The sequence below is a fragment of the Zingiber officinale genome, chromosome 2A, assembly GCF_018446385.1.
Source record: "Zingiber officinale cultivar Zhangliang chromosome 2A, Zo_v1.1, whole genome shotgun sequence".
NCBI classification, from domain to species: domain Eukaryota; kingdom Viridiplantae; phylum Streptophyta; class Magnoliopsida; order Zingiberales; family Zingiberaceae; genus Zingiber; species Zingiber officinale.
Genome location: NC_055988.1, coordinates 121,853,455 through 121,868,251, shown reverse-complemented (window position 1 = coordinate 121,868,251; position 14,797 = coordinate 121,853,455). Strand labels below are relative to the sequence as shown.

Here is a 14,797-nt window from a genome sequence, read left to right as displayed (position 1 = left end):
TTTAGGAATTAATGCTTTCTATTTTTGGAACTCCTAATCCTGATTGGATTTGTCGAATTAAATATCTTGGAAAACAAATCTAGCAAATAATTGATTATTCGAATTTCCATTTTCAGTTAAGTGACGTCGACTCGTTTCCGAACGTATATATATCTATAAACGCCTGCCTCCATGGAGAAGAGACGCCATCGCAAACTTGTTAGCTTGGCGTCTCGTCGGTCTTGGCATCATGGATTGGAGCCGTGGAGAAGTCCTCGGCCGCGGCAGCTTCGCCACCGTCAGCCTCGCCCACGTCCGCCTGCTCTCAGGGGATCATCCTCTGCCTCCGTTGATGGCCGTTAAGTCCACGCCGCTCTCCGCCTCCGCCGTCCTCCGCAACGAGGAGGACATCCTCTCCCGCCTCAACGGCTTCCCTTACTTGATTCGCTGTTTCTACTCCGACGTGGTCTCCTCCTGCACAGAGGAGTCTTACAATATTTTCCTCGAGTACGCCGGCGGCGGCTCGCTCCGTGACCTCCTGCTGCGCTCCGGCGGCCGGTTCCCCGAGCCCGCCGTCCGGCGCTACACCAGAGCAATTCTCCTCGGGCTGAATTACATCCACGAATGCGGCTACGCCCACTGCGACGTCAAGCTGCAGAATGTTCTGGTGTTCGACGGCGGCGCCGTCAAAATATCCGATTTCGGCCTCTCCAAGAAGGCCGACGACCGCGCCAAAGGTTTCCGCGGCACTCCGCTGTATATGTCGCCGGAGGCGGCGGCCAGAGACGAGCACGGAGCGCCGGGAGACATTTGGGCGCTCGGGTGCGCGGTGGTGGAGATGGCTACCGGTCGGCCGCCGTGGCCGAATCCGCCCGACGGGGACGCGTGGGGGTTACTCTTCAAAATCGCCTTCAGCGACGCTTCGCCGGAGATCCCTGCGGATTTATCCCAAAAAGGGAAGGATTTCCTCAGACTCTGCTTCTCCAAAGACCCTGCCCAGAGATGGACGGCCGAGATGCTGCTGGGACATCCATTCGTTGCTTCGACCGACGCCGTCGAGGACATCGCAGGTGCACCATGGCAATTCGCTACTCCGCTCGGAGCCTCTCCGACGAACGTATTGGAAATACCTTCCTATGCTTCATTTTACCCGATGGAAGACGAGAATATTCCGGCAGATTCATGCGATCTGTCTGCAGCGGATCGAATCCTGGAGCTCTTGTCGCCGGCGCCGCCTAATTGGGCGACCTCTCCTCGCGCAGATTCCAGCTGGATTGAAGTGAGAGCCGGCGTGCTTGTGCAATCAATCTCACCTTGATCGACTCGCCATTAATGAACTAAATCTGCTGAATTATCAGCAGTAGTTCAATCTTCCTTACAAAGTTGTTAGTTTCTTCTGTGATGGAGAAACTTTTTATACGCATGCAATTCTTCTTTCTTCAGCAACATTGAAGAAATTAAATAAAGACAGACAATTGTCTGATGCAAAGTTTTGTTGGGCTCTCTGCTGTTTTTCATCTAAAGGATGTTTATAAACAAACAGAAAGCAAAATAAGCTTAAAATACAGAGCACGTGTGATGAATTTAATCAGATTTTAGGATCTAAGTTAGTTTCATTTAATACTAGTTTGAGAATAAAATTCAAAGGGTGCTCCCAATTATGCATTTAGTCAAAAAGGCTTTTTTTTTCCTTTTTCTTTTTTAAATGAAAAGGATACCAGTGCTGTTATAGCAACTTCTATAACTATATACTATAATATTTATTAATTTAATTTAAATTATTTAAATTTTATCAAAATTACTTTAAATTGATTAAAATCATTTTAAAATAATGATAAAAACTACCAAACAATTAATATACAGTTGTAGAAATTACTAAACAGTTAATATTATACGTGTTGTATTAATTGTTAAATTACAGTAGCTACATAGTAGTTTTTCTACCATGTAATAGCTAGTCATAATTAATACAATAGCGCTTCAAGTAAGGAATAATATTCTAGTAGAGTAACTGTTACATAATGTAGAAAGTAGTCATAATTACTATGATATTAAAAATAAAGATATTCTGGAAATAATGCATTTGGTGTTTCATCATTTTAATTTTAATTTTAATTTTTAAAAAAATCTCTTTTGACAATGTACATAATTTGAGAACCCTTTTAATTTTTACTCAAATAAAAAAAATTAAAAGTGAATAAATACCATTTGTAACTATAACTTGATCCTCTTTTATTTTGTTATTTTAGACTTAAGAAAATCATATTTATTTTCTATGGAAAAACAAAAAAAAAAAAGATTGTTTCCTTCCTGAATTATTGGGCCTAATGGACGTTTTCTCAATGGGCAAGTCGCAATGCTCATAGCTCACTGCTGAGCTTTATAACGGGAAGAGATATGCTCAACTTCGTCTCTGTTTTGTACCTTTTGCAGCAAAGTTAAGAGGATCTCGAAGGCGAAGGGATGGAAGAAAAAGACGTAACCTTTTGACTCCATTACCATTGCTCCCGTCTTTCTAGATCTCATGTGATACGTAAAGATGTAAACTTTCCTGGTTTTTCATTGCAAAAAAGGATTTTTATGATATTAAAGCTCCGTCACATTTCAGCGTCAGAGACTCAGAAATGCGGGGAAGACAATTGTCTCGAGGACGCAATGAACCAAGGTATGTTACTATCATCGTGAGACTCAGAAATGCGGGGAAGACAATTGTCTCGAGGACGCAATGAACCAACGTATGTTACTATCATCGTTTTTATTCAGTATTCCCTTTGGATATCTATGACTAATATTTTTTTTTATAATTGTCCAGGCAAACTAATCCGATATATCCGTAAAAACTCACAGAAATACTTTGGCCATCGAGATCTCCTTCGTCTTCGCCGTCCCTAGAAGATCCATCCTCTTGCGAAGGCAAACTCCCGGTATTTTGTTTTCCATGACAGAGATGACAGAGATCATGGTTAACCAAGCCTCATCGTGCGATCTTAAGGATCTAGTATAGAAATTTATCCGAGGACCTGAGGTTATTGGAAAGGAGATCGAGAAAACAATGAGCAGCATTTTACCTCTGCAAAACGCGTTCATCCGCAAAGTAAAAATCCTGAAAGCCCCCGAGTTGTAATTGGGAAAACTCATGGAGGTACTTTTATGGACTCACAAACTGTTTGAACTTGTGATATAGTGGCTAAAATGCAACCACCTGAAAAAATGAACCTTGAGAACATGTTCCAAGTATTGAAAAACTGCTCGAATTTGCATGCGAAAATGGAAAATTTCAGTTGCATAGAATGGCAGAACATAAAAATTTCGAAAGTCACTAAAATGTTTTTCGGAACGATTTATTAACTTCTTGATATCTACCCACCCCACTCCACCAATGCATGAAACTCTGCTAGCAGGTGCATTCAAGGCTTGAGAGCAAGTGCCAACCCAAACTTAGGAGCCTTTTCCAAAGCCTTGGTGTCGAACTCACTAGAGAGGTTGAGAACCGATTTTGGCCTCAGTTCATGCTGCAAAAGAGCTCCAAACTTGCCTGAGTTGTTGAACCGCGCCTTTACAGTTGTTAGGGGATCAACTTCGTATTGCCCTCCAACTGTCATGGTGTTCTTGTTCGTGGAGAATTGCCTCACAATCTCAGCACCCACAGAGGTCTTCTGTGCCGCATCCAAGTGATGTAGATATGATGCTCTCAGAGTATCTAACTTGTCCTCCCTAGGAAATGAAGTTGACAGATTGATAAATTGTGCGAGAAGGCCATGCTTTAAGTTGACATGGTTACTAAGCAGACTTACAAAACTATGGAAACATTGTATTCCGGCTTCGTGAATCCAACCCCAAGAGTATACTTGCCAAAGTTTCCTGAGGCAGTGTCAAAACCAGCATCTATGCCAAATGCAGCCGCTTTGGTACCAAGTGTTGCAGAAAGTTCGACCACTGGAGATTGCTTCAGAGATACTACTGAAGCAATACTTGCATGATCGTGGAAATATTGCAGCTCCAACTAGAAAGATAAAAAAAAAGATAGGTTAAACATCCCGTATAAATTTCTTCATGATGTAAGTTCAGAAGAGAACATTGCTTGCTACCTTTCTGGAGTGATAATCAGGTATCTTAAAAGTTGCAATGGCCTTAGTATATGGAAGAGCATCTGAGATGGTAATTGTTGTCAAAATCTGTTGAAAAACAATTAAAGAGAATCACTTGTTGCTCATAATGTGATTTTTAACAAGTAGGAAAAGAACTGAAAACGCACATTTGAATTAGTATCAACTTTGACATCAATAAGAGTGTTCTTGTGCTTGTATTGTGTGCTAACATCAAAGGTATAATGCCCTCCTTTATTGACTGCAGCAGAAGTAAGTCCCTGATTGACGTTCAGAACAGATTAGGGCATTCCTTTTTGCCACAAGAAACCAAATTAAGATAGCAAGCAAACCCAAAGTAATCTACACTAGTAAGATCTACAAAGCCAACTGTAAAACCATTCATTGCAAAGTGATAATTTCAGATTAACGATTGGCATGGTATGTGTAGGAGCATCTGACAATTTTGAAGAAATGTAATAGACTTTAACCAAAAAGAAAAAAGTTATCTCCACAGACCTAAGCAAGAGAAGTCAACAAGATACATACCAAGGCTTGCTTGTCATCAGTTAATGTCACTGACATAATCCAATCCTATGTGCAGGGTTGCATTAATCTTCTATCAATCAACATAAAACTATTAAATATGTCAAAAAATTTGATGATCGTGCATCTTATTCATATATATAGTGACCATGACTAGAGAGGGATAATATCCATATAATGCACCCCAAATAGTTGGTGGCATATGGGTTTTTCTTATTCTGCATGAGATGAAACAAAAATCAGAAAGTATAGAGGAAGCCTGATCCTTAAAATTTATAAGCAAAATTTTATAGGTAATATAACTGATTCTAAGAATTTTAATAAAAAAAAAAATCATTTTAAGATCCAGATAAAATTATGCCTCTTTAAAGGTGCAATACAAATACCCTTCTTTCAAACAGTGAAAGAAGAGGCAAACAAACAGTTATAAGAAGAACACAGGAAATTAGTTATTAAGTTGAGAGAATTTGTTTCAAACAACCACAGAATGTTACTGTATTGCACTAGCGTTGCTAACCGATCATATATTTGATAGATGTGTACTAATTCATGGTGGTGTTAAAAAGGCAAAACCAAAAGAGAACAATCTGTTTGGAGTTAACACTGTTGTTAATGCTAACAAGGTTGTCAAATAAGATTTGCATCATGAAGCATTTTGACAAAATTTGCAATTGTAAAATATTAGGTTCATAGATATTAAATTATAAAATAGATTACAATATGATATTTATTCATAAAAATAGTTAAAAGGTTTATCTTACATATCATTTATTTTATTTCATTTCAATAAAGATTCAAATAAAATGGGCAAAAGACTCTGGAATGCTTTTAACCACAGAAAAAGCATGGTCCCTCCCACCTTGGTCGTCGTGAAGAAGGCCAAGACCATGGTACATGAACAGAGGAATGCTTTCTTTTTTACAAACCAAATTTGAAATCCTTATTATTTTTCAAACAGAAAATCCATCCTTCATTCTTGTAACGGACACAATTTATTTCAAAACTTTTGGCTTAATCTGATGCCCTAATAGGCTAGGTATGCTTTTAACGAGTAAATTTAATTTTCTATAGATTTTTCCCCCTGTTCTTACAATCACTACTGTGGATCATTTAGAGTTTTTCGAAAGTCTCTCCCTCTCACACGTACGAAACAACAACTGAATCAAAGAGATTTCACCGCGACAAACCAATCCAGCAAGACAAACAGGGAAGAGGAAGGAAAATTCAAGGTGAAAAATCAAATGTCCAGAAGAGGTTTTACCAATCCGGAGTCACTACAGGTGGAGATGGTCAGCTTCTGGTCGTTAGTGTAGTCTTTGTTAAGCAGATCTGCATTCCCAACAACAGAATCCAAGCAGAAAAGAAAAAAGGTACGAAAGAAACTCCAGATTAGAAGCTCGACGAAGATGGTTGAGCGAGAAAAAAGGATCAAGAGCTGGATCGGATCATACCTTTGGCCTTCTTGCCGATATCGGAGAAGAGGCCTGGACCCTTCATGGCGGCGGTAGAAATGGGAAGAGAGAGAAGGGAATTGTGGTTTAATGATTTGAGTGAGTGCTGTGAATTTAAAAATGCTATAGAAAAAAAATCGCGTCTCGTGTCGTGTCCGGATGCCAAATTCATCAAGCCATCGAAGGCCCGTTCCATTTAAGAAAAATGACTCTTTTAATATATATTTTTTTAAAATACTCTATAATAAAAATAAAAATAATATATTTTTTTTCTTCACGAACACATTGTACACTTGTCCTAACACTCACGCGAAATTAACAGCGGCCTCGTGTCTCGGCGATGGGGTGGGACCCATCTTCACCCTTCAAAGTCGGCGGGGGCAGCGACCAGTGGTTCGGAAGAGAAGGGGCAATCAGAGGCGTAACCGGAGCGGGCGGTGCGGCGGCGGCGGCGGCGGCGGACGACGGACGGAGACGGCGTCGAAGGCGGCGAGAACTCCTCCCGCTGTTCCCTCGGCCGGCAGTACTCGACGGCGAGCGCCGCCGGCGCGGCTCCCCCTTCGGCCAAGCACTGGTACGCCTTCCTTTCCATGTTCTTCCTTATGGCTTGGATCACCATCGGTATCAAACCCTCCATCAAGATTCAAAAGTGACAAGACCTCGTCTAATTTTCTGCTAGCTATACCGATCGCTGAAGAACAACTGGGAATTTATAGGGAGGCGTGGGCGTGGAAAAAGACTGGTAATCCGTGGGCTGTCGTCGTGGAATTGGATACAAGATTATTCTTCGATATCTATCGCTCAGAAATCTTTAATCGAAGAAATCCCAACACTTTTAAGCCCGACGGTTTTGACCGAATTCGGCCACCAAAGTCAAAAGGCTGCATGTTTGATGTATATATCCGCAGGTGCATATAGACGACTTTATATGTCAAGCGGTGGGCTGCTGTCCGTTAGAATTGCGGCACTGGTTTTTTTTTTAGTCGAATTATGATTTTGACGTTCTAAACTCTCTTTGGAAAAGGATGAGTTGCCCGGGAAGGCCGGACTGTCTGGTATGATCGAGTGCTCGATCTAGTTGAGTTGGTAAGCGCCAAAGCTAATCAAGTGCCCGAACTAGTTGAGTGTCGAGCTGACTGAGTGTAGAGATGGATCAAGTTACTTAGTGTCGAGTTAGCCGAGTGTTAAACTAGACCGAGTTGTCAAGTGTCGGATCGAGTGCCCAAGCTAGCTAAGTGCAAGCTGGCCGGGTGTCGAGATGGATTGAATTGCTGAGTGCCTAAGCTTCAAGCCCGAGTGGAAATCTGGACTAAGTTTTAGGGAGGCCTATCTTTTCTTGAAACAAATTCGTCAATTCGGACAGTGCTTTGAAGTTATATTGAACAACTATTTCCCAAGATGCAACAATAAAATCATGATCACAATCAAGCGCCATATAAAAATCATGGCGAATGAAATTGTATTCAAATGTTATCACAAGGAAGTGAAAAGAATTCCCGAGCGGATCTCTTTGTACACTACTAAGAATAATATTCTTGAAGGGCTCATATAAACATCTTTATAGTATATTTTTAGTGATATTAAAGTTATAATGATATTATCGAAAAATGCCTTATATAGTAATGTTGTCTTAAGCCTCTTACATTTCTGACATTTGTATATTATAATTATAAAATATCAATTTTAATTTTAAAAATGTCTTAATTATAGAGATATAACGACAATTGAAAATGTCAAGGAAAAACAATTTATAAGGTCAAAGTCATTTTAAAATGTCATCTTAATTAATCTATAATGACACTATTAAATATTAATTATAATAATTTATAAAGATATTAAAAATTATCACTAATATTTATTAAAAATATATAATCTCAATTCAAAATATACACATCATTACAATTCATCCATCACATATAATAGAAAAAATTTACATCCAAAATATTTAATTCATTCACCACATCATCACAATGCATCCACCACATGTCACTTAATTTTTATCCATCTAACAATCATTTGAGTTAAATTTACAAATGCAATACTAATGTAAAAATATTGATTCCAAAACTAGATAAATACAAATAAAATGTACTTAAAACATTAAGTTTTAAAATTAACAAAGTCTTGTAAAATAAAAAAACATAGTTAAATTACTATGAATCATCTTCAACCATCATATTATAAACAAAATTCAAGTTCTCGTCGCCTACCAAGGACAAGTAAGGCATGAGAGATTTGAGATCTCCAACGCTCTATTTCAATGTTGAATACAAGAAGGAAGTCTCGTAGGATTTTATGTACTCAAAATAATTGGGTATGTGGAGAACCTACAACGATTAGGATTTCCACTAGGCCAAGAATTGGCCACTGACCTTATTTTACAATCATTGCCTGAAAGCTATAGTCAATTTGCCATAAATTATAACATGAATGAAATTGGCAAGTCATTGCCTGAGATATTGAGCATGTTGAGAACTGCTGAACTCAACCTTAAGAAGGCAAAACCTAGTACCATTTTGATAATGTCAAAGGGCAAAGGCAAGTGGAAGCTTAAAGGTAAGGGTAAGACCCAAGCCAAGGCAAGGGCAAGACTCATGCATTGAAATCCAAAGGTGGGGTTGCTAAGGAAGAAACCTGCTTCCATTGTGGTGAAAATGGACACTGGAAGCGGAACTGCAAATTATACATAGAGGAAGTGAAACGGAAGAGAAGTGAGACTTTCCACTAGTGCTAGTCGGAGATTGTTAGTATTAGCCCTAATTATGAGATGATTGTAAAGAGTTTTTTTGTATCATATTTCATTATTAATAAAAGTCAAAGTTGGTTATTATATTTATTTCAATTCAATGTTGAATGAATAAGTATAATAATGTCCTAAAGTAGAAGGTTCTAATCTACAACATATCAATTGGTTAAATTGATAATAAGATATTATAGATATACATAGAACACTACTATTAACTATTTCTAGTCAAGCATTAATATGCAAGGATAATATTAATGTGTTGAGACTAGCATGTATGTCGGATGACTTAATCTCACAAGTCATGGATATAAGATATCAGGTTGACACATGAGTATATATTAGAAAATATATACTGAATGACCTGCCATGAGAATGTTTCATGGATCGTTATATGAGTGTCATAAACATTCTCATGTGACTATTGGTATGAATAGTCCTTAGACCTGAAGTCATTACGGTTCCCTACATAAGGAGTTGTGTACTTTGGTATCGGCAAATGTCACATGTAACAAGGTGGACTATAAAGTCGATTACTGGGTATGCAATAAGTTATGTGGAGAGATGTGAGTGATGTAGATGGGATCTATCCCTTCCATATAATAGAAGTGATATATGTGGACCTCATAATTAGTAGGACACAAGAATGCATGGTCATGCTCAAATGAGTCAATATGTGATATTGAGCTTATTTGATTGAGTGTGTTTACTTAGAGATCAAGAAACACAAAGATTGATAGGAGGATGATACGTTTTATGCCTCATTAATCAATCTAGATATCAATATGCCTCATTGATCAATCTAGATATCAAGGATAGAATGATTGAGTCATACAAGATAATAGACACAAAAAGGTTAGGTCGGATCTCGACATTCTCGTCACTTGGGTAGCAATGATGCATTACTAGATGTCACTCATTGCTTATGTATCTAAAATGCTTTTAGATATATTGTCAACGTTATGAGAGCCTATTAGGTCACACACAAAGAACATGTTGATTAGGAGATGGATTATGAGGTTAAGTTTAATCTGAATTATACACATTGAGTTAGACTCGAATGAATTCGAATTAGACTTATTGAGTAATGGGTTAGACTCATTGATTTATTGGATTAATGACTTATTGGGTTAATGGTTAATCCAATATTCTAAATCCAACCCATTAAGATTAATGAATATTAATAGAGATTAATATATTACCATTAATCAAAAGGAAGATCAAGAGACAAAAACGTTTTTGTATTCATTGGATGAATACAAAAGCTATTTGTAAAAGTAACCTTTAGGTGAAGTAATCTTTTGATGAAGTAATCTATTTGGTAAAGTAACCCTGGGTGAAGTCACCTTATATGGATGGTGTGATCTTCTTGATTTTTGCTCTTCCTTCCTCCACTCTTATCCAAAAATAACCATGTGTAGTTGCTAGCACAACAAAGGTTATTTCTTCTCCAAGTCGTAAGTTCGTGAGATGGACAGAGAATGTATTTGTGTGAATACTGTAGAGGCGCGGACATGCTGATCACATTGAGATCTGCATCTAAAAAAATGTTGCTGTCGGGATTATGAAGGGCACACAGTAAAGGTATATATCTTTTAACAAAATTTAGTATATGATTTTCTTTGCATGAATATTCTGGATAGAATTTTATTTTTCTACTACATTTTTCGACGTGTTTAATATTATAGTTCCTTGCAGAAAGGGAAGTTAAGGGTAATAAAATTATTAGATTGAGATGACATTTATAAAATTTATCTTGATAAGTTATCTAATAGTAGGATGTTTTATTTTTTAATAGTCCTTACTATTAAAAAATATTTATAGTAGCATTTTAAATTAAATGTCAGTACCAAAATATCATAATAGCTCTTAGTTTTCAGTCAATTGTTTAGTAGCGGTAGAGAGGTGAAAATGGGAAAAGAAGTGGATGGAATTTGCATATATTCGTCTATTCTATCCAAAGGTAGAGCTTATCTTTTAGTCTAGGAGATGGTCCTTAAGTATGTATTGATGGGAATTAATGGTCTCCACTTATTTTATAAGTGGGGTCATGTATTCCATTAATACATGCTCAGGAACCATTCTCTGGATCACAAAAAATAATCTAGAGAATCTATCCTTCTATTGATCATAATTAATGGATTATGATGAACTTTATCTATTTAAATGATGAGTCATCCTCTGATCCGTAAACCCATGCTCATTTTCGTCCGCCTGGCTCGAAGTGCCGATACTTCGCTCAAGTGGTTAAGGTTCGTCATTAACGCGCGACAGTTGTAGATCATTTATCCAATTGAACATATAAAAAAAATTAACTCAAGTGATAAAACTTTGGTGACTCACTTGGGCAATCGAAGTCCAACCGATCTGATTTCAAAACGCACAAGCAAAAGGATTGTAGACGAGTAAAGCGCAACTCAGACCTTAATTAGATTTGCACTCCTGCGACAGACGCGTTCATATTCATAACATTCAAACAAGTATTGGATATTCTATTTAAATCAGCTTTCACATTCAATATGGGACTAAACTTAGCTCATTTCTCATTCACATTTTCAACAATTATTTATCTAATTTCTTTGTATGAAACTTGAAGGCGACTGCGCGGTGTGTGTGCGAATATATACCTCACTCGTCGAGCTCGAAGGCCGGCACCGGGAAGCTATCGGAGAGGCCGGTGCCAGTCTTGAAGGTGATTTTCCCGGTGGAAGGATCGTCGATGTACATCTCGACAACGGAGAGCCAGAGCAGGAGTTCCTTGGTCTTCACCCCGGTCATCTTCTTCATCTTGCGGTCCTCCACGATGGCCGTCACCTCGGCGGCGTACGACACCTGCCGTTTGATCATCTTGAAGGTGTGGTTCTTCTTCTTATTCTGGACCAGCCATATGAAGCCGGTGGCCTTGTTGTGCCCGAACTCCTGGATGTCGTCCAGCGGGAACAGGCCGTCGGGGAGGCCGAGCTGCTGCAGCAGTTGGACGGACTTCTTTTTGCAGAGGGCGTCGCCGTGGTACACCTCGGCGCCATCGCGGTGGCTCTCGATGCTCTGCGACGCCATTGATCGCGATTTGATCTGAATGCGTTGGCTCTGTCGATCTGTTTGTTGGATGATGAGGAATGAGAGGGGAAGGATTGGAGTTATATAATTGCGCATATCTGGCCGTGCATGATACAATCGATGGCCTCGCCGTCTCTGCTCCACCGAGCTGACGGATATTTCAACTTGGAGCCGACGGATATTCCAACTTGCAAGGGTGTCAGTGTGATTTTGGAACGATATTAATTTCTTTGACACGGTAGGTGTCGGCCTCTTCCACATGTCAGGGTCAAAGTTGTTGTTAGTCAAGAGAGGGTCTAAATCAGGTCAAGTCAAGTCCGAGTGTGACCCGGCTCAGCAGGTGATCCAACCTGCCAGCACTCAGTCACTTCCGGCTCTCGACATCCGGTTCAACATAAGCTCGACCTCCAAGCACTCAGTTGTTCTCAATTCTGGACCATTATCCATCACTCGGCACTTAACTCCGGACGCGATACCAATATCACCCCTCACCTAGTAAGGAGGGTGGGGTTAACATGGAGAACGTAGAATGTGGAGAATGTGTATAGGCGATAGTAAATTCGATCATGGTATAGAATTGACGGTTCGACGGTTTAGAATTGACAGTTCAACGATTTAGAATCGATAATTTGATGGTTCAGAACTGACGATTTGACTCTAAATTGACAGTTCGACAGTTCAATAATACGAAATTGAAAGTTCAACAGTTCAGAATCATCAATTTAACGATTTAACTATTCGAAATCGTCTGCTCAATAGTTCGAAATCATCAGTTCGACGATTCCTAAAGGTTGACCTTTAATCTCAACCATCTAAGATGATTAGATTCATGGTTCAGAATCGTCGATTTATAGTTTATGTATAATTTACCATGATTCATCACGGATCAAGATTATTATTATATTTAAAATTTTAAAAATTAACTAACAAAACTCTCTTAATTAACTAATAATTTATAAATTATTATTATTTACTCTATTAATTTGTAAGAATAAGAAAATTATTGGTTAATTATTAAATAATTAACTAATAAATGAATATTATTACAGATAAAACGGATAGGATATTTGGCCTCAAGAGATCTAGGTTCAAATCCAACATCATTATTTTTAATAAATTTAGATCAATAAAAATATATCATCTATATAATTTTTGTTTTAAAAAAATATAAAACAATCTGGTTCAAACGAACTGACGATTTTGATTAATTTAGCCTTTGAACCGTACTAGACTTGGAGGGGATCCGATTCGGAGTCAGCCCATGTGCAGGTTTAGGCGATACCCCCTCCATTTGAATGTGGTTATGTAAGCCCACAGCCCAGGGATTACATGGCACCCCCTCGATCCGTAGAGAAAGTGAAGTACATGTGCTCTGCTTCCTCCGCTATGGTAAGGATATAAAAGAATGTCTGCTCCCACAGCAGACACATTTATGTATTGTTACTTCTGGCCACTTGTTCTTTAGTTTCATTGTACTTTCTCTTTTTTCCATTTCCAATCACTAAAGTTGATTTATGCGCCGGAGTAGCTGCATAAAAGTCTTAACCTTCATTCTCTTAAATATATGTGAATAGTTTTGTCCATTTTCCAATCACTAAAGCTGATTTATGCGTTCGAGTAGCTGCATCAAGATCTTAACCTTCATTTTTGTTAGATATATGTGAATTAAAAAGTTCTCTATTATGAATGAGACTTTAATCTCATTAACATATAATATATGAATAAATATATGAAAAGATATTCTCTCTCGTATATGAATGTGCAGAGAATACAAATTTAAGGTCCAGATTATACTGATTCATGTTGACTCGTATGTAAGCATGACCTATGCGCGTTAAATGTCGGACCGGTCGAGACAAAAGTTATTCAAGTGGAACAACTAACATTTTGCCATGTACATTCTTTTTGCAGCTCAGCTCAATAAGATAACAGAAGCATTAATCATTGTTAATGAAATTTCGTAACCTCTCGAATAATAATGATCGGGCACTAGGTATCGAATGGTCATTGCTCGTCATTCAATGTTGATAAGGGATGATGCTCCTATAAAAAGGAAAATCATGGTCTTGAGCAAGAGATAGAGAAAAGAAACAGGAGCTCTCCACCTTTGTTCCCCTCTTCCTTTATCGTGCAACTCTTGTTCGGCGGAGTGCCGGTGATAGTAGTTGGGTATCACTTAATTCGCCGTGACCATCAATATTTGGTGGGAATCATAATTAACCGTTGTATCCTAGGAAACAGATGATCCGAGTAAATCTTGAAGTATAGTCGGAGTGGACGAATCTGTTTCAAAGAAACTGCAACCATAGCAAGCCTCAATCCATCACCCGCTTGGCCTCTCTGTCCGGCTGGTCGCACGCTCACTCGGTCGCTCAGCCTCTCTGCCCGCTAGTTCACTCGCTCGATGGCTCACTTGTTTGGTAACTAGGCCACACATTCACTCGGTCTCTCGGACTGCTCTCCCTTGGTCAGTCAATCTGCCCGGCCGATCGGTCACTCTACTGCTCTATCTGATAGACCACTTGTCTGTTCTATTCGCTCGATGACTCAGCCACACTGTCCACTTGGCTTCTCTGCCCGACTAAAATTATTGATTCAGGTCATCTCGATAAATAAATTAAATTTAATTCAGTATAATTTAAATTCGATTAATTCTTAAAATCTCTGATAAATTAATAGTCCATCGCATTCTAACTCTATGCAGAGATTCACCTTGAAAACTTATGACTTGTCAGCGACTCTCTTATTGTTAGGCCCCACATCCTTGGTCTTCGATCGGATCATTCTTAATTAGGTAAAAAGATCCATCGATGTACTTTGTGAGTGTTTAATCAAAATGGAAACATCGCTTATCTCTGATAAATGTTTTCTTATTGCCATATCCTTTCTACAGTGTTGCACGATCGTTTCAATTATTAGTTCATTTTAAGTTCGAT

General features: G+C 38.6%; 3 protein-coding genes across 3 annotated transcripts; 1 reads left to right on the top strand and 2 right to left on the bottom strand.

Annotated features, from left to right (window-relative positions):
- The first annotated feature begins 229 nt into the window (after window positions 1-229).
- LOC122043953 (mitogen-activated protein kinase kinase kinase 20-like) lies at window positions 230-1,297 on the top strand. Its single transcript, XM_042604508.1, has one exon. It carries the CDS (start codon window positions 230-232, stop codon window positions 1,295-1,297), a length of 1,068 nt encoding a protein of 355 aa, XP_042460442.1.
- A 1,917-nt stretch (window positions 1,298-3,214) lies between these two features.
- LOC122042136 (mitochondrial outer membrane protein porin 5-like) lies at window positions 3,215-6,221 on the bottom strand. The gene is made up of 6 exons (XM_042602092.1): window positions 6,062-6,221; window positions 5,872-5,939; window positions 4,235-4,345; window positions 4,068-4,154; window positions 3,774-3,982; window positions 3,215-3,693 (listed from the first exon to the last, which is right to left on the bottom strand). Exons 1-6 carry the CDS (start codon window positions 6,105-6,107, stop codon window positions 3,387-3,389), a joined length of 828 nt encoding a protein of 275 aa, XP_042458026.1. The 5' UTR covers window positions 6,108-6,221; the 3' UTR covers window positions 3,215-3,386.
- A 5,184-nt stretch (window positions 6,222-11,405) lies between these two features.
- Window positions 11,406-12,111, bottom strand: LOC122042137. Its single transcript, XM_042602093.1, has one exon. The coding sequence runs from the start codon at window positions 11,955-11,957 to the stop codon at window positions 11,433-11,435; it is 525 nt and encodes a 174-aa protein (XP_042458027.1). The 5' UTR covers window positions 11,958-12,111; the 3' UTR covers window positions 11,406-11,432.
- Between the last annotated feature and the right edge of the window lie 2,686 nt (window positions 12,112-14,797).

Bases quoted from the DNA above. Each gene is read 5' to 3' on its own strand.
- LOC122043953 (XM_042604508.1), top strand. From the start codon at position 230: ATGGATTGGAGCCGTGGAGAAGTCCTCGGCCGCGGCAGCTTCGCCACC.
- LOC122042136 (XM_042602092.1), bottom strand. From the start codon at position 6,107: ATGAAGGGTCCAGGCCTCTTCTCCGATATCGGCAAGAAGGCCAAAG. The intron at 3,983-4,067 runs GTAGCAAGCAAT...TTATCTTTCTAG, and splicing joins CTGATTATCACTCCAGAAAG to TTGGAGCTGCAATATTTCCA. The intron at 3,694-3,773 runs GTAAGTCTGCTT...TTCATTTCCTAG, and splicing joins TACAATGTTTCCATAGTTTT to GGAGGACAAGTTAGATACTC.
- LOC122042137 (XM_042602093.1), bottom strand. From the start codon at position 11,957: ATGCGCAATTATATAACTCCAATCCTTCCCCTCTCATTCCTCATCATC.